The sequence below is a fragment of the Budorcas taxicolor genome, chromosome 13 (assembly GCF_023091745.1).
Source record: "Budorcas taxicolor isolate Tak-1 chromosome 13, Takin1.1, whole genome shotgun sequence".
Lineage (NCBI taxonomy): Eukaryota > Metazoa > Chordata > Mammalia > Artiodactyla > Bovidae > Budorcas > Budorcas taxicolor.
The window spans coordinates 54,327,329-54,344,708 of NC_068922.1; the positions used below are offsets into that span (position 1 = coordinate 54,327,329).

A 17,380-nucleotide genomic window follows, 5' to 3' on the forward strand; every position below is an offset into this window, starting at 1 on the left:
CATGGACAGAGGAGCCTGACAGGTTACAGTCCGTGGGGGTTGCAGAGAGTCAGACATGACTTTCACACAATTTAAGTAAATACTGGCAATTCTTTGGGCAGAGAGAGAAGGTTCACTTAACTTTCTGTGGTTTTGTTTTGCAGCATCTCAGAGTCCCGGTCCCCTCCTGAAGGAGACACAACCCTCTTCTTGTCTCGACTCAGCACCATTTGGAAAGGATTTATTAACATGCAAAGCGTAGCCAAGTTTGTCACTAAGGCGTATCCTGTCTCTGGATGTTTTGATTATCTCAGTGAGGTTAGAACCGAGAGAGAGAAGTGCGAGAGTGTGTGTGCATGCGTGCATGTACACACCTGTTTTCCAGGGAACTCTGATCCTGCATTGGAGTCAGATATGAACCAAGAGAAAAGAGTGTGTGTGTGTGCGTGTGTGTGTGTGTGCATGCATGTGTGCACACGGGCGTGAGCATAGTTTTCCAAGGAATTCTGATCCTGCACTGGAGTCAGAAGTGTGACCGTCTTCCTCTTGAGTGTCTGGATGCACAAGCTCCTCTAAAGGCAAAATAGGGGTTGTTTGTGCTGGGCTAAGTCTGAGATTATGCAGTTCACACAGTGGTGAGAATTCAGACCCTTCATCTTCCCTGAAATAGCTGAAGCTCCTCTTCTTCCTCCCTCTGCTCCACTAGAGCTTGTGCAGGACCTGGGTGGGTGTATGTGTGCCCAGCCGCATGTGTGCAGGGGCACACACACAGCACCGTTGTTTTTCAAAATTAATGAAACAGCACTAGCATTTTAGACTCAGCCAAGAGTGTTCAGGCACTTGTGAATCGTACCTGATTGTTACTCTCTGTTTGTTCTTAGAATGTTAAAATGCTTTGCTGTTACCCTAGTTAGTAGACTATTGTCCTCGTACCATCCTTGAGGTTGGTCATTCATGATCCTGGATGTTAGTTAACTGAGCAGCGTTTGACTGCGTAATCGCTACTTTGTTTGGAATAGTTGTGGTTTTCTTGTGAATCTGGTGTCTGGGCTCTCTCTGTGACCACCAGGGTTTTACTGGCCACTTACTCAGAGTCTATTCTGTTTAGGACCTGCCCGACACGATTCACATTGGCGGGAGGATTGCTCCAAAGACCGTTTGGGATTACATCGGCAAGCTCAAATCCTCAGTGTCCAAGGTACCTGCCTGCAGCCTGGTCGCTGTGCCCGAGAAAGGAGGGGTTTGTTAGTACTTGAAATATCTCAGTTTGTGAGATGTTTCCAGGTGAATGTTTCAAATCCAGCTGACAGCTGGCCGCCCTGTGAGGGTGTGTTTGGGGAGCATGGTGGTGGAAGCTTTGTGATGTGTGTGCAGCTGAGTCGGTCAGAAACACGGGTGCTTTGCTTCCTTACTGCTGAGCTGCTGGAGTAGAGTGGGCAGTGGTAGGGGGCCAGCGGAGATGTGGACTTAGCTATGTATCTGCATGTGTGCTGCTCTTTGGTGGAGGGGCTCTGGTGTTTGTTGGGGTCACAGAGGGTGATGACCCTGGTCCAGTTCAGCCCTTGGGTTTCAGAGCTGCAGAAAGCTCATCACACGCTTCGTGGTTTCTTAGCTCTGTGTGAGATACTGGCCCTACATGCAGATGAACCCTTTGGTTCAAAAACCCCGTGAGGTGGGATCTGTGTCGATATCCCCCTGGGACTATAAATAGAAATAATTTTAAAGAGGCTCCTCTGAGACCAAGATGGAACGCAGCAGTCTTGAGTCTCGGGCCTGTGCTCCTTCACCGCCCTGTTTTTCTCACATGTTGGGCAGCAGGACTGGGTGCTGCTTCCCTCGCAGCTGCTCCTGAGGCTCAGCAGCTTTTCCGAGCAGCCACAGACCCATGCTCCCGTCCTGTCTGTCCAGGAGCTCTGTCTGATCCGCTTCCACCCCGCGACCGAGGAGGAGGAGGTGGCCTACATCTCACTCTACTCCTACTTCAGCAGCCGCGACCGCTTCGGCGTTGTGGCCAACAACAGCCGGCACGTCAAGGACCTCTACCTGATCCCACTCAGCGCCGCCGACCCCATCCCCTCCAAACTGCTGCCCTTTGAGGGGCCAGGTAAGCACCAGCCTTCAGACCCCAAACATCCCCTCCCACTGACACTAAGCCTCCCCTAGACCTGCTTTGGCAGCAGAACTTGGAGCAGAGCTGAAGCAGCTTGGGCTGCAGAACTTCCAGGGTACAGGAGGGGGCACTGGAGGTACCCTGTCAAAGCATAAATTGTCTTAAAAGAGTTTTGTGCAGAGGGCCAAGCCTGCAGTGTCCACCTAGAGCCTGCCTGGCCCCAGGTAAGCAGGTGTTGACGTGCAGGAGCTGAGGCAGTGCAGGGTGGGCCAAGGTCTGGCCTTTCAGTCCTGCCTCCCTCTGGACATCAGCCGGGCTGTTTCTCCTCGTCTTGGGGATTCATTTCAAGGAGTTGCAGGAAATGGCAGTGAGATAGGAAATGGCTCTAGAAATAGGCGCTTTGAAACCTGCTGCTTGAGTTTTACCTTCAGTGGGCCTCTTTCTGCTTGCTCCTTCCTTATAAAGTTCTGCATGAAAGTGTGACTTACACACTGATCTCTTGTGGAGGGACCAAGGTGGTTCCAAGGGGGACGTGGTCTCTGAGGGCCCTCTAAACCCTGAGAGGTTGATGTGACTTAAGTTTCACAGAAAGATACCCACGTGGGAGCATCCCCTTGGCCATGAAGCCCCCAAGACTGATAGCCCCTCAGAGATGCCGAGTCCACCACATGTTCAGGGCTCTTGAATTACTTTACTTCAGGGGTGGTGGCTGCACCTGGCATCTTTAGGGGCCCCCTGCACCTGGCATCTCCGTGTCCATGGCCATGCTTCTGCCACAGCCACATGCACACATGCGTCCACCTGTGCTGGCTGGACCCCTGCAGGGCCGCTTGCCCCTGGTGGGCTCTACAGCTGTGCTGCCAGTCTTGTCAGTCCCCACAACCACAGGTTTGTGCTCCTAGAACCACACACAGGCTGTCTCAATGCCAAACACGTGTCAGAAGCCAAGTGCTTCGCGGGGCCGTTGGCCTTCCTCGTGCTAAAGTGGTGCTGCCTGATGGGTGGCAGGGAGGGCTATGGCCAAAGTTCTTGGCAGGCAGCTCCTGAGGCTCTGGCCAGTCCCCAGACACCGTGTTCCTGATGCTGCAGTGACGGTCGTGAAGCCAGCTACCCAACAGCGTGAGGAGCCCCTGGTCAGTCCTGAGGGCGGTAGCCTTTATGGGGCCTAGTGCAAGCAGAAACGGAGATAGGCACATGCTGAGTGCTTGTCCAGTGGGGCAGGGAGACCGTTCCAGCCTTGTCGGAGCCCCTCTTATAGCTCTACCTGCAGGCTCCATGACTCCGTTCCAGAGCATCTTGTCACATGAGCCAGGGACTAGCCAGGCTTGGGGCCACGGGACAGTCCCCGGGAGAGCAGAGGTGGATGAGTCAGGCATGGGGATGAAGTAGGGAGGAAGTGGCCGGGGGGCCACCAAGGAGACTTCTCCAGTGAAGCCCAGACAGGAGCTGACACACTGTGCCATGCTGGGTGGGGGCCGCACTGGGCATTCCAGGTGACACGGCCACAAGGAGGGCTGGGTGAGAGTGCTTGCCTCAACCGCCAAGTGACCACGTTGGGTGACTAACAGGGTGGACATCACTCCTACCCCCACATTCCCGAGGCTGAGACTCCTGAAGGGGCGCCCCACAGCTCCTGTGGCAGATTTTCACCCACAGTAGAGAGAAGACGTTTCAAGACATTTTGATTGAAGGGCTTCTAAGTCTCAGCTTGTTTAACTTAGTATATGTGTTTTTAATTCTCCTGGGATGTTCATCTGACAGTGGTATCTGTGTGTCTTCTGTCCACTTGCACACTGGCCAGACGCCCTGACCCGGGGCCACACTCCTCCCTGGGCCGCTTCACGCACTTAAATCATGATGCCGTGCAAGTGCTCATGGGCAGGTCCCAGGCTCGTGGCGTGTGCAGTGTCTGCCAGGTGGGTAGGGTGCTCTGCTGTCTCTGTACCGTTTTGATGGCACAGGCCTAGCCTGAGGGGCGTCATGTCCCTCAAAGCAGCCAGCCCAGCTGAGCACTCGCACTGCCTGGGGGTGTTGCTGCCTGAGGCCACCAGACCAGGGCGTGTGGAGCCAGGGTCTGCCCCGGCCCTCGCTCCGTCCTGAGGCCTCACTGGGGCACAGGGCTTTGAGCAGCCCGCAGGCCGGCTGCCGGAGCTGGAGGTGGAGAGCGATCCACTCAGCATGACTCGGTCTCTGGAAAAAGTACTGGTTACCCTCACCACTGAACTTAGGAGCCAGTGGGTTTCACTGTGTGGCTCACACCCAAGAAGCAGGTGGAGACAAGGCTTTGAACCCGTGTCCAGAGCTGGGGAGGCCTGCACCCTCTGCCTGCTCTCAGTGTCCTCTCCACCCCGCACTGTGGATGGTGGACCTGGAGGGGTCTCCACGCAGAGCCCACAGCCCAGCCCCCTGCATGGCGTCCAAGCACACCCTGAGCCTGCTCCACCTCCAGGACCTTGTGTCCTGTGTGCTCTCAGACTTGTCCCAGAGAGGCCAGGTCATCGTCATGTCACATGCCACCCTGCATGTTATTTCGGGGTACAGCTGTGAGGCCTGCGTCCCTCTGACCCAGCTGACAGTACTCTTTACGGTGGAACGTAGCCCAGCTCGCTGCCCATCATGCTGGGACAAGGCTCCACTGCTGGGACGCAGGGTCTCGGCCAGGGCTCCCCAACCACACTGAGCAAAGGACAGGGTCATACCTTCTAAGGTGTGGCAAGGAAAAGGCCGTTTTCTTAGCAGATGGGGTCAATCCGTGGTGTCTTCTGTCTTCACTCCTTATTGTCTCCTGAATTAGCTGAAAATGTCCATGACTTACAATGTTGTCAGGTAAGCATGTCTTGAGTGTCTGCGTGTGTGTGTGCGTGCGTGCCTAGTTGCGCGCTTCCGTAGCCGTGCAGAGATACTGTTATCAGAATCACAGTCATGCCATGAGGAATGTGTTTCTCTCTCCTTTGAAATCAATAAAAAATATTTCATGGAAACTGGTCATTGTTTGTCTGAGTTTGAACCGTCTGGTAGGTCTTGGTACCTGTCTAGGTGCACCGTGACCGAGGACTATCTGCCTGCTTTGCCTACGCCAACTCCATGAGCTTCTGGCTGTGCGGGCGACACTGCACGGGCCCCTGGTCGTGGACGGACGGCACTCTGCTCACTGGGACCACAGGTCTTAGGGACCCAGTGTGGGAGGTCTGCTGGGGAGTGAGTGTGCAGGGTCAGGCAGGGCTTCTCCACCCAACACTGATGGCGGTACCTGTTAACACCAACACAATTTCTGTTCCCGCAGGTGCGAACATTTTGTCTTGTCAGACTCAGGCCATAAGAAGGTTTTCACTTTACATAATGAATAGTGGAGCATGCCAGGTAGACTTAGGGGTAGCAGCATCATGATGATGGGGCTAAGGAGGCTGCTCTCAGCTAGTTTATTGATTAAAGCTAAACCTCACCCTCCAAGTGGCACATCTGAGGTATCTGGGGGCACCCCCCACCCCGGGGAGGGGGTTGCTACTTCTCATCACTTTCCCTGGTCACCCTGTTGCTGACACCCAGACACAGGCCCCTGTTCGGACCTTGGCTCAGGAAATAATCACACACCTTTTCAGTGAGTCCACTTCTGTCTGTCTGAGCAGTCTGGGACTGGCCCTCCCACTGTGAGCCTGGGGCTACGTGCAGCTGAAAGACTTGTTTCACCCCCTTGGAACTTTGTGGACCGTTTGCTCTCACAGTTTGGAGAGTTGAGTAGGGGTACCAACATCCTGGTGCTCAGTCTGGTCAACACCCCTTGTCTGGAATCAGTAGTTCAGTGTCCCCCGCACCTACTTCTCATCTACTTTCTCATAAGCTTCACAACCACCCTCAAAGGGAGGTGGGTACATCAGCACCCTGGCTGGTCACTGCTGCTGGGGCTAGGGGTGCCCCATGCCCTCTCTGGAGCCCCTGTCTCTGCACACTCTTCTCAGGGTGCCTCTCCTCCAGGGCTCACACTCAGCAGTGGTCATGGCCACATTGGCCCCAGTGGACGTCTTTGGGGACAAGTGTCTCACCACTGCCCCAGTGGCGGCCTTGCCAGACGCCCACATGTGAGAGTGCAGAGTGGGTGCAGTGGACATGTCCTCATCTCCATGAGGGTCACTGCCAAGGCCCCGTGTAGTGCAGGGAGTTGTAGGTCTCCCGTGAGCAAGTCCTTTCCTAGGTGCTAGTGACATTTCAGGTCTTCATGCTCCATAAGCTGATCGTGAGAGTTGGATGAGATCTGACTGCTTCCAGATAGGGGCGTGCATTGTGAGACGACCCAGTTTAGATGTAAGATCCTGGAGAAGATTAGTAGGGAGGTTCAAAACTAACACTCCTCCAACTCCGGAGCTTGATGAGGTGTCTGCAGATGGGGTAGCTGAGAGCGGAAAGCATTTAACCATAGTCCTGCTCAGGAGATGCCAGGGAGCTTAGTGTTTTCAGAACAAACGTAATTGTGAAGCAGTTCCATCATAACCTTATGTGTGATGGCCGTGACCACGACGGCAGAGTCTGAAGTGTCTTGCTGAGTCTGAGGTACACTTTGTTGGTTAGGAAGCATCTGGAGCTGGTGAGAGCCATGGTGGGAGCAGTGCTGACTGAGGACAGGATGCTGACCCCAGAGCTAACGTGACTACAGTCCACACACGGCCACTCTGGCCCGAGCTTGGTTCACACCCCAGGCAGGCCCTAGTGTTGGCCCTTCAGAGGTCTAGCTCTTCAGAGGTGGCACAGCCTGTCTCCAGTGAAAACCGTCATGGGCCCTGCCCTGAAAGGATGGCCCTGGCCTGGGCTGCTGCCTGCCATCGCCAAGCACGTGAATCTGCTGCTCACAGGGCTGCCGAGGCTCCAGCTTGTGCACAGCACGGGGACCTGTTCTGCCAGCTCTGGGGCCGAGTTGGCAACAGTCAGCCCAGAAGGGCCTTGAGAGCCAGCTGAGCAACTGACTACCCTAGTCTGGGTTTTCGTGAGCTATAAATACTCAGTAGAAGGCTGTTATAGTGAGAGGCATACCAAGTTAAAATAATTCATTTTGATTAGAAAGTGAACTTGATGGGTTACCTCTGACATCTGAGCAGAGCTATTTGGATACGATGCTGGGTGCAGTGGGCCTGGCCCTCCTGTGCCCATGAGCCCGTGACCCACTGTGTCCAGCTCCTCCCCCCAATCACAGCTGTGTCAGGTCAGTCAGAAGACATTCTGGAAGCCCCTCCTCTCACTAGTGCGGTTCTTCATGGGCCCTCGGCCACTGAACATCAACCTGTGAACAGGAGGCCCAGAAGCCATGTGGGGAGGGGCTGGAGGCGCTTCGTGTGGAGGTTACCCGTGTGGATGCTGGCCTGGCCCAGCTCACTCTGGCGGGCCTGGCCCTCCTCGTCAGCACCTCTCTGCTGGCATTTAGGAAGGGCGACAGAAATGCTTGGAACCACGTGACGGTGTCCAGAGACAACTGATTTGTGAGCAACTTAAAATCACAGAAAGGACAGGAAAAGCAATCCCAATTTGCTTCTTAGTGAATAAATAGGAAATCTGTAGTGTGAATATCTATAAACAGTGGTGATTTATCCATAAATTGAAATTATACAATTTGATTAATTTTAACTATCTTCTGCTGTGGAAACAGAATTTTTCTCCTGTGTTTATCATTTCTTCCTAAATCACTGATTTGTGACTTGGGTTTTTCTGTTCCCCTGTCAGTATTCTGGATTTATTATGAGTGTTGGGGTGGGGGGGCCTTACTGAAACCGTAGCATTTCTGATATAGAGTACTACAGTTCGGCCTTATTGAAGAAATAGTCATTGTTAAGAACTGTGCTCTTTATGAAATTCTCAGCATGTTTTCCATGTGAACACCTGTGCACTTTGAGGCCCATGTCCTCTGTTGACAAAGTCCTGAGCATTAGGTAGCTCTTGATAAGTTACTAGTCATTGAGTTCCTTATTAAACCTGAAAGAATGTTTATTTTAGCCCCTATGGTCAGCATCATTTTTCCTGTTAATTGTAATTTTTTTCAGAAGTGAGTGATGAACTTAATGGAATGCTGTGTGCTATATTGATCATTGTAATTGAGTTGTAGAATTGGTCCCTAGTTGAATCTTTAACATTAGTATAAAATAATTTATATATTGCAGCTCATAAGTTAGAGTCGAAAGAGGGTGCTACTCTCCTGATTTGTAGCAAGAGACAAATGAAAGAACAGAGCTCAGTATTTTAGAAAACATTGTGGGCCATACAGGCTTCATTCCCAATATGTTAACGGTCTGGGGCGGGTGCTTCTGTCTCAGCATTGTGTGTAATCGGACACCTGTAGAATTCCAGCCACTGGGATGAACGTGTCTGTGAATCAGGGGCCCGGTTCATGGGTTGTGGAGCGTCAGGCCGGGCAAGTGTGCAGTGCGGTCCTGGTGCAGTCTGTGTCTGTCACAGTACCTCTCCAAACACTTGATTTTATCTTGCCACAGAATCTCCTCCCCCTCTCTGCCCATAGTAAAGCTTACCTCTCAAGGACAAAGGCTGATTGCGATTCTCACATTCTCACAACTCTTGTTTTTTAGGTCTCGAGTCACCGCGTCCAAACATAATCCTCGGGTTAGTAATCTGTCAGAAAACAAAACGGCCCTCAGGTGCTGGCGAGCTAGACAAGACGGAGGAGAAGCGGGCTCGCCTGCTGACACAGGACGAGGTGGAGCCTGTCCACCCCAAAGTGCCTGCTGCCCTGCCACCGGAGAAGAGGCCCCCCAAGTACCAGCTCTGCCCAGGGGACACGGCTGTCAGCACCACGCCCCCAGGCTCTCCCCCACCCCCACCCCCTCCTCCAGAAGCACCTGGGGCGCCAGGCTCGTCTTCCGTGTTGAAAATACTGTCGACCCTCAAACCAGGAGCCACAGCACCGTCCGGGACGGCGGCAACAGCTCCAGCGGCTGCTTCGTCTGTCTCTTCTACTTCAAAGACCGCCTCGCCCCTGGAACACATCCTGCAGACTCTCTTTGGGAAGAAGAAGTCTTTTGACCCCCTCTCCAAAGAGCCTGTGGAGTCGGCCCCAGCCCCCCACCAGGACTCCAAAGCCAAGACCGATGGGGGGCTGACGGCAGCACCCCTGCTGGACCCCATCGTCCAGCAGTTTGGTCAGCTCTCCAAAGACAGAGCCCTGGAGGAGGAGGAGGACGATAGGCCGTATGACCCCGAGGAAGAGTACGGTCCCGAGAGAGCCCTGGACACTCCGCCCAGTGACCGGGCCAGGCACCAGGATGCGGAAGAGGCCCCTGAGGCAGCTGAGCGGGAGGAGGTGGCCTACGACCCCGAGGATGAGACGATCTTAGAGGAAGCCAAAGTGACCATCGATGACCTGCCCAACAGAATGTGTGTAGACACACGTGGCGGGCCTGGCCTCTCTGCCTCCTCCTTGGTGGAGCAGCAGAAGATGATTGAAGAGCTCAACAAGCAGATCGAGGAGCAGAAGCGGCAGGTGGAGGAGCAGGAAGAGGCGCTCAGGCAGCAGCGAGCCGCTGTCGGGGCTTCCATGGCCCACTTCTCCGTGTCGGACGCACTCATGTCACCGCCTCCAAAGGCCACACTGCCCAAGGCCGAGCTATTCTCACAGGAACCGCAGGCTGCGGTCAAGCCGGCTCCGGGCCCCACCACCAGCCAGGCCCCTGGCCCAAGCGCCGAGGCGCGGCTGAGCCGGGACCCCCGGCAGGCCCGGCGGTTGGCCGTGGAGAGCAATGAGAGCGAGGCTGCCCTGAGGGCCCCACCAGCCAGAGAAGCACCCGGAGGGGCCTCCGCCGGTCCAGGGCTGCTGCCGGCCCAGGAAGAACCTGAGTCGGCCCCTCCGCCGTGGACTCCGGGTGAAGAGGCCCCTCCGCCGGCCAAACAGGATGGTCCCCCACGTGAGCCCTCAGAAAGCCTCGGGCCAGAGAGCATGGCCGGCCTGGATGCCGTGGCCAGACCTGCCCGGAAGGTACTACTGCCCACACCGCCGGGCGCCTCCTTCCAGCCTCTCTACGCTCCGCAGAGCGAGGGCCAGGCCTTCCCCCCTCCTGGCTTCTCAGGGCCCATGTATGCGCCTCAGGAGAACCCGATGGGCTCCTCCCAGTACGATGACCCGAGAAATGCTCAGTTTGCCGAGAAAAGTGACGCCCTGGCCACTGACACTGAAGGAGACAGAGAGCCCCAGGCCAGGCCAGGAGAGGGGGCTGGTGTGTTCCCCTCCTTGGCACAGAAAGGGGGACCTCCACCCCAGTTTCAGGGCCAGAGGGAGCCTACGCCGCGTGCTTTCGGGATGTCGGGCCTTCACGGCCCCAGTTTCCCAGCTCCTCGGGGGCCAGTCCCTCCATTTTCAGAAGAGAACACTAATAACGATGGGCCAAGAGGAGGGCCTCCACCGGCCAGATTCGGGCCTCAGAAGGGGCCCATCCCTTCCCTGTTCTCAGGGCCACATGGGCCACCTCCCTATGGGGACGGCAGGGGCCCCGCCCCGTCCCACCTGGGCGGACCCAGGGGAGCAGGGCCGCCTCCGTTGGAAGAGCGCAAGGACGCACACGGGGAGAAGAGAGAGTACCCGGACGCCCTGTACGTTGAGGCCTCGGGTGGCCCTGCCCAGTGCGAGGGACCTGAGCAGGCCCCATTCCCAGGAGGCCGGGGTGCCACGCCGTTCCAGTTTGGGGGCCAGAGGAGGCCTCTGCTGTCGCAGTTTAAGGGACCCCGAGGCGGCCCTCCTCCCTCTCAGTTCGGAGGTCAGCGAGGACCCCCACCCGGCCATTTCGTGGGCCCAAGGGGGCCGCACCCTGGGCAGTTTGAGGGTCCCAGAGGCCAAGCGCCTGGCTTCGTGCCTGGACCCAGGGGGATGCAGCCTCAGCAGTTTGAAGAGCAGCGGGTCCACTCACCGCCCCGGTTCTCTGGCCAGAGGGCACCTGCACCCCTGCCCTTTGGGGGGCCCCGGGGGGGTGCCCCATTCCCAGAGAAGAGTGAGCCGGTGCCTCCTCGCTTCCACTTCCAGGGCCCAGCTCCTCCCGGCCCCAAGCCAACACCCAGGCCACTACTGGAGCTGCCCAGCCACCCTCCTGCACCGTCTGCTGCGCCTGCCCAGGGCCCAGAGGCCGACTTCCGCGAGGGGGGCCGGGGCCACGAGTACAGAGGCCCAACCTTCGAGGGGCGGCCCCGCGACAAGGCCTCAGAGGAGCCCGAGGCTCCGCCACCTGACAGCCGCTCAGGCCGGGCCCTGGATGACCGGCGGCGCGAGAGGGAGCGTGGGAAGCCCTGGGAGCGGGAGCGCGGCCGGACCTGGAGCCGCGAGCGGGACTGGGACCGCGGCCGAGACTGGGACCGCCACCGTGACAAGGACGCTGGCCGCGACTGGGACAGGAGCCGCGAGCGGAACGGGGGCAGGGACAAGGGACGTGAGTGGGACCGGGGCCGAGAGCGGAGCCGCAACCGGGACCGGGACCGCAGGCGCGACCGGGAGAGGTCCCGCAGCAGGGACCGCGACCGTGACAAGGCCCGTGAGCGGGAACGCCGGAGGGACCGCAGCCGGAGCCCGGAGCGGCCCCGGGACCCCAAGACCGAGACCCCTCGGGCTGCTGCCCCCACTGCCCAGACCTAGGGCCCTGCAGGAGCTGCATTCCCTGCTGAGCAGATGGTCTTGCAAAGAACTGGGGGCTCATGCGCAAATAGAACTTCATGGACTTGAAATGTTACTGTAATTTTGTGTATAATGGTTTCTTACAAAATTTCACACCTTTACAATTCTGATGCTTTTTTTAGAAACAAAAAACTAAGAACTCTTAACATTTCCATTTAAATGTCCTGAAATGGGAACGTACCTACAAAAGCATATTGCTTTTTCAGATTATAAAGTTATCTTTTCTAATAACTTGACTGTTGTAAATTCTGAGGGAGTTTAGTGGCTGTTAGAGCCATACCTTTCCTGACATCTCACCTGTGTGTCTGTTTCCAGAGTCTGTTTTCACAGGGTTCGGACCTGGTGGCCATGGGTTTCTGTGCATGGCTGTCAGCTAACCTCTGGATGGTTGAGAAATGCCAAACTTAACAGATGCATCTTTCGTCACGAAGAAATTTGAATTACAAATTTCAACCAGGAAACAAAACATTTTTTAGTTTTGCTCAGTTTTTATGTATTGCCTTACACTTTTTCTTTCCCAAAAAACATGATTAAAAGCAACATCTGAATAGAAACTGTTGAATTTTAAATAACATTTAGTTTAAAAGATTTAAATTTTACCAGTCTAAAGAAAGGAAATAAATCAATTAAGTGTAATTTAAAAGGTGAGGGTGGGGTGGGGGGGCGTTCTTTGACTTGAATAATCAGGAACAGAGTTTGGTTGGACTTTACCGCCTGAGCAGCTCTTTCTTGTCCCAGGAAAAGTGCACTAGCTCCACACTGCTGTCCTTGTCAGGTGATAAATCTCAGCATTTGTCGTTGAAATGGAACAATATTTGTATAAACCCTGAGGTGAAAATAGCGCAATTAGCTCAAAAACTGCAAATTAGAATGTTTTTCACCGTGAAGCACAGTAAGCTGCTTCTCGTCGTGTGTTTCCAAGTATTTCTGAAGTGGAAAGTAGAGGAAAACTTGCTAATTTATTTGACTGTATAAATATACTTTGATAATTTTTTTATATTTTCATAAGCTTAATTTTGCAAATGTAAAGTTAGAGAATTTCCTTTGTTCTTTGGAGTCTATTCCATTGTACATCACTACAGATTCTTCCCTTTCTAGCACAAACGTTTAAGCTGCGAGAACGTTGAGAACTTAGCAGTTTGGGTGATTTGTGGGTGTTACAGACCCTGTCAGTAGGTTAAGTTACATTAAGGTGGTGACGAGTTCCAACATCTAATGTGATGTGAAGGTTTTTTTTTTTTACATGTAAAACAAAAATTTTCTAATTTAAATACAACCAAATGTAAAAAATCAAGTGTGTTTCTTTAGGTTTACTTGATAGAAATTTCTGTAAATTGTATTTTATATTGCAAAGTATTATATCACTGTACATTTAAACATGGAACTTCATAGCTTTGTTACATGAAGTAGAATAAACATCTACAGAAAGTTTTTCTTGTGTGGCATTGCATTGGAAAGTCGGGTCTGGACAGGACATCTTGGCTCCCTACTTCCTGTGGGTCAGCGTGTTGTGGGCAGGGGTTGCCCTTGGCCTGAAGACCCCTCCCAGATGCACCCCCTTTAGGGGACAGTTCCAATGCGGGTCCCCACATCCAGCAGGAAGTCCGAGGCCACAAAGAGAAAGAAGCACAATCAGGGATGACAGGGACGTGGGGTCTGGGGACAGGCAGTCGACGCAGTTCCCTTGCAGTATTGGCAGGCACCCAGAGGCCCAGTTGCTGACTCGGGGCTTAAAGGTGCATCGGGCTGGCTGGCAGGTTGGTAGGGAGCATGTGGTGAGGCAGAGCAGGTGGGCCATGTGCCATGCAGGGTGGAGTAAATGGCCGGGGGTGATGGAGTGGGAGGAGGGGGCCCATGCGGTGCTTTCAGGTCAGGAGAACAGCCTCCACTGGGAGGAGAGGACGAAGCTGTGGGTCTTGCCCTTGAACTTGAGCTGCATGACTGGCTCCAACCTGGTGACCCTGGCACCAGCATTTGGCTTCTTAACAAAGCTTGTGCAGCCATCATCCTGCCGTGAGCCAAGACACCCAGAAAACGTCCCTTGGGCAGGACAGACTCCACCCTGCGGGCTGAAGAGTCAGTAACTGACCATCTAACCAGCTGAACACACGGGAAACCAGGGGTGAGTGCAGGGACCCCAGCCTGGGGCCACTGCCACCACTGCCATCTTGGAAACGCATCAGGCCTGCTGACCCACAATGGCCCAGGAAGGAGGCTGCTCATCTGTGGAGAACCCATGGTGCTAGCCTGACCTTGGCGAGTCCTGCCAGAGAGAAGAGCCCAAGTGCTGCAGGACAGACGCTGGGCAGGGCTGGGGGAAGCAGATGCCCTGGGGTACGAGCCCCAGCCGCAACCCAGGTCCCTCGAGGTGAGGCTCAAGCTCCAGGTTTTGAATGATTGTGAAGCCTGCTTCCCATCAGACACTTAAGAAAGGGGAGACCCACTGAGACCACCCACACCTTCCTACCCAACAGGTCATCAGCTGTGTGCCTTTTCCCTTAATCTCTTTTCCCTCCATTTTCCTTTTACACAATTGGGATTCTGTACATTCTTGTATCTTTTTTCACTTATAACCTGGGTGATTCCCAAAGACATCAAGTATTCATCGAAAGCCTCATTTTCATTTTTTCACGTTGTTCAAAAGACTTCAAGCTTCTCCTTCCCAGAGAATGTGTGCTCCCTGGAGATATGTGGGGTCCCACATGTTCACGAAATGGGAGCAATGAGAGGTGTCCCAGGGCAACCAAGATTCCCCAGGTGCCACCGTCCAGAGGTACGTGTTCCTTGCAGTGTTTCTGGCCTCCTTTTCCTGTACCCGTGTTGCTGGTGTTCAGGCAGGGATCACCAAGGAGGTACAGAGATTTTTGCATCTTTGAGCAACACATGAAGGTGGGGGACAGGCAGCCCCAGCAGGTTGACTGTCTTATGATGTCACTGAGGGTCCCCCACGCTGCCATCCACTGCTCATGACTCTTGTCCTCCTGTTTGCAAGAAGGCTGCCTTTGGAACCATCACATCATCCCTTCACTATTGTAGGAGGAAGCCAGCGTCACCCCTTTAAAATGTCTGGTTTGATCTCATTGGCTAGGTGGGTACACAGCCACCCCTGGCTGCAACAGAGCAATCAGGGTATCAGTAAAAAGAAGAGGAATTCAGCTGCCATGGACACCACCCCAGGAAAGTTACACAGCGTGAGCCAGAAAGCTAATAGTGGCAAGTGCTGGCGAGGATGCAGGACAGTGTAGAGGGAAGGCAGCACCCCCAGAGAAGAGCTGCCAGTTTCCAATCAGTGACTTGTCACTGAAGTTCATGCAAACCAGCCATGCCCCTCTACATTCACCCCAAAGCATGTGCTCCCAGGGGGGCAATGTCACCCCAAGGGTGCGAGAACCTGAATATTTTTAGCGATACATATTCATGATTGCCCAAACCAGAAAACCACCCAGGTGCCCTTTAGCCAACGTAAGGGTGGATTGAGGCCCAACTGCCAGGGGGAGCCACGTACGTCCAGTGAGAGAGTGGCCCCAGGCCCCATCAGCTGCAGGACTCTGCTCAGGACACGCCAGAGGGGACAGGAGGCGGACAGGGCAGGGTGGTGGGCATGACAGCAGGGCGGAGGCATTCAGGGGACAAGGGGTCCTGTCCCATGGCAGCTCTGGAGGCTGTTTGCTCTCATGACCTTGACTGTGAGTGACACCCAGACGCACAGGGAGACTGTGCTGGGCTGGCAACTGCTGGGTGAGACCCAGCTCCTGCCTGTACACACATGCACATGGACACACACACACACACACATTGCATGTCAGGCACGAAAAGAAAGCAGCTCAAGCCTGAAAGGCAGCTCAGCCGAGGTCATACCTCTCCCCTGGACCATGTGCATCCTTTCATCTGTGATGATGGACTGGCTACCCATAGACATCTGTCATCATGTAAGTAGTAAAGGAACACTTTCCTTTTGTTTAAAGAACACAGAGTGGGAAGGAGGAGGGGGTGGGAGCGAGGGAGAGAAGGCTTGGGTCCCTTTGCGGCTTCCTTCTCTTCACCACGTGGTCAACCGGGTCAGGACACCCCAGCATGGCCACGGCTCTGGCATCCTGCTCCACTGAACCTTTTCCAGACCGTTCTGAAATCTCTCCACCGAGCCCTGGACATCCAGGGCCAATTCTCTTCAGCACGGGTCCACCTCAGGCTGCTTTTAATGTGTTGTGATTTGGCAGTTTTTAACTATAGCCTCCCTGGTGGCTTCCCTCTTGACTTTGCTGGTGGCTCAGACAGTAAAGCGTCTGCCTGCAATGCAGGAGACCTGGGTTCAATCCCTGGGTTGGGAAGATCCCCTGGAGAAGGAAATGGCAACCCACTCCAGTGCTCTTGCCTGGAAAATCCCATGGACAGAGGAAGCTGGTAGGCTACAGTCCATGGGGTCACAGAGTCAGACATGACTGAGTGACTTCACTTTACTTTTTAACTATAGCCTCAGCCCTCTCCCTGCCTCTGCTGGTCTGACTCCTGCAGGCTACCTGCCCATTGTCATGGAACTGTTGGTCTCTTGACCTGGCAGGCTGACACTTTCATTTCCTTCGAAGTCCAAGTTAGTGGCTTTAAATTTTCCTTTGGTTTGTCTTTCCTTGTGTGTGTAATTTATTGATACTTTAACAGATGAGGAACCTTTGAGAAAGCAGAGGGCAACTTGTATTTTGTTCTGTGTCCTATTTCTTACTCCTATCAATCTATTAAACAGTATTTTTAGAAATATTTAAAGATAGTATCAAACACTTAAACACAAAATTAAATACTTAACAATTAATTTTTGCAAATATTTAGTACTTGGTCACAAAAATAATCAATTTCTCCCAAGTTGCTTCAAGGAACACACATCACAGGCCCAGGTCATGTGACAACAAATATTACTCAGGGCTCTGTGCTGTGCTAGTTGCTCAGTCCTGTCAGACTCTGCAAATTCTCCTAAGCAGCTGATTAAAATCTCGTCTCTAACAAAGATTTCTCCGATCATCTTACTCCTCAAGGAGTGAATGAAACCCACAAGTCACAGCAACAAGATGCACAGCACACAACATGCAGACTTGGAGCTGTGGATTTCACTGTCGCTTCGTTGTCTGGGTCCGGGCGAGACACGGAGGGACAGAGGGAAAGACAGACAAGACAGGGACAGGGCGACACATCTGGGCTTGGTCTGCAGGCTTAGCTTGGCTGTGGGACCTGGATAGATGACCGGCTGAGGGAAGGGTGTGGAGAACGAGTGAGGACAGGTCAGGTTCCCTGAGGAAGGACAGGCCCCTCTCCTACGTTTCTCTGCACACCCAGCCTTGATGGTCCGTCCTGAGAAGCTGGGCACTGTGTTGTAAGCCTTAGAGGCACACGGGGCTCAAGAGAGGCTGCATGGGCCCCTAGGAGGTGGAACAGCGGGTGGAGCTGCTGTCCCCAAGAGGGATCGCCACACATGTGGCCCCTCTGAGTAGAAAAATCTGTGACGCTGTAGCTCCTCTCCCAGCCTCCAGATCTCGTGCAGAACTGTCTCTGCTGACCCCCTGACCATGAACACACAGGAGAGGGGCTGCTAGGAACATGGCCCAGCTGGCCGCGCAGGTCTCCCCTATAGGACAGCCTGGCCACAGGGCGGCCTCTCC

The 17,380-nt window shown here is 54.2% G+C and overlaps 1 protein-coding gene across 4 annotated transcripts in view; it reads left to right on the forward strand.

The window, feature by feature from the left end:
• DIDO1 (death inducer-obliterator 1) overlaps positions 1 to 11,764 on the forward strand; it is a 47,577-nt gene extending 35,813 nt beyond the window's left edge. For all 4 annotated transcript variants that reach the window (XM_052650895.1, XM_052650896.1, XM_052650897.1 and 1 more), the window contains 4 exons: positions 144 to 297; positions 1,088 to 1,177; positions 1,888 to 2,083; positions 8,653 to 11,764. In XM_052650895.1, the coding sequence (XP_052506855.1) occupies positions 144 to 297; positions 1,088 to 1,177; positions 1,888 to 2,083; positions 8,653 to 11,696 (3,484 nt within the window). In that variant the 3' untranslated portion in view covers positions 11,697 to 11,764. The remainder of the gene's footprint in view (positions 1 to 143; positions 298 to 1,087; positions 1,178 to 1,887; positions 2,084 to 8,652) is intronic.
• The last annotated feature ends 5,616 nt before the right edge of the window (positions 11,765 to 17,380 follow it).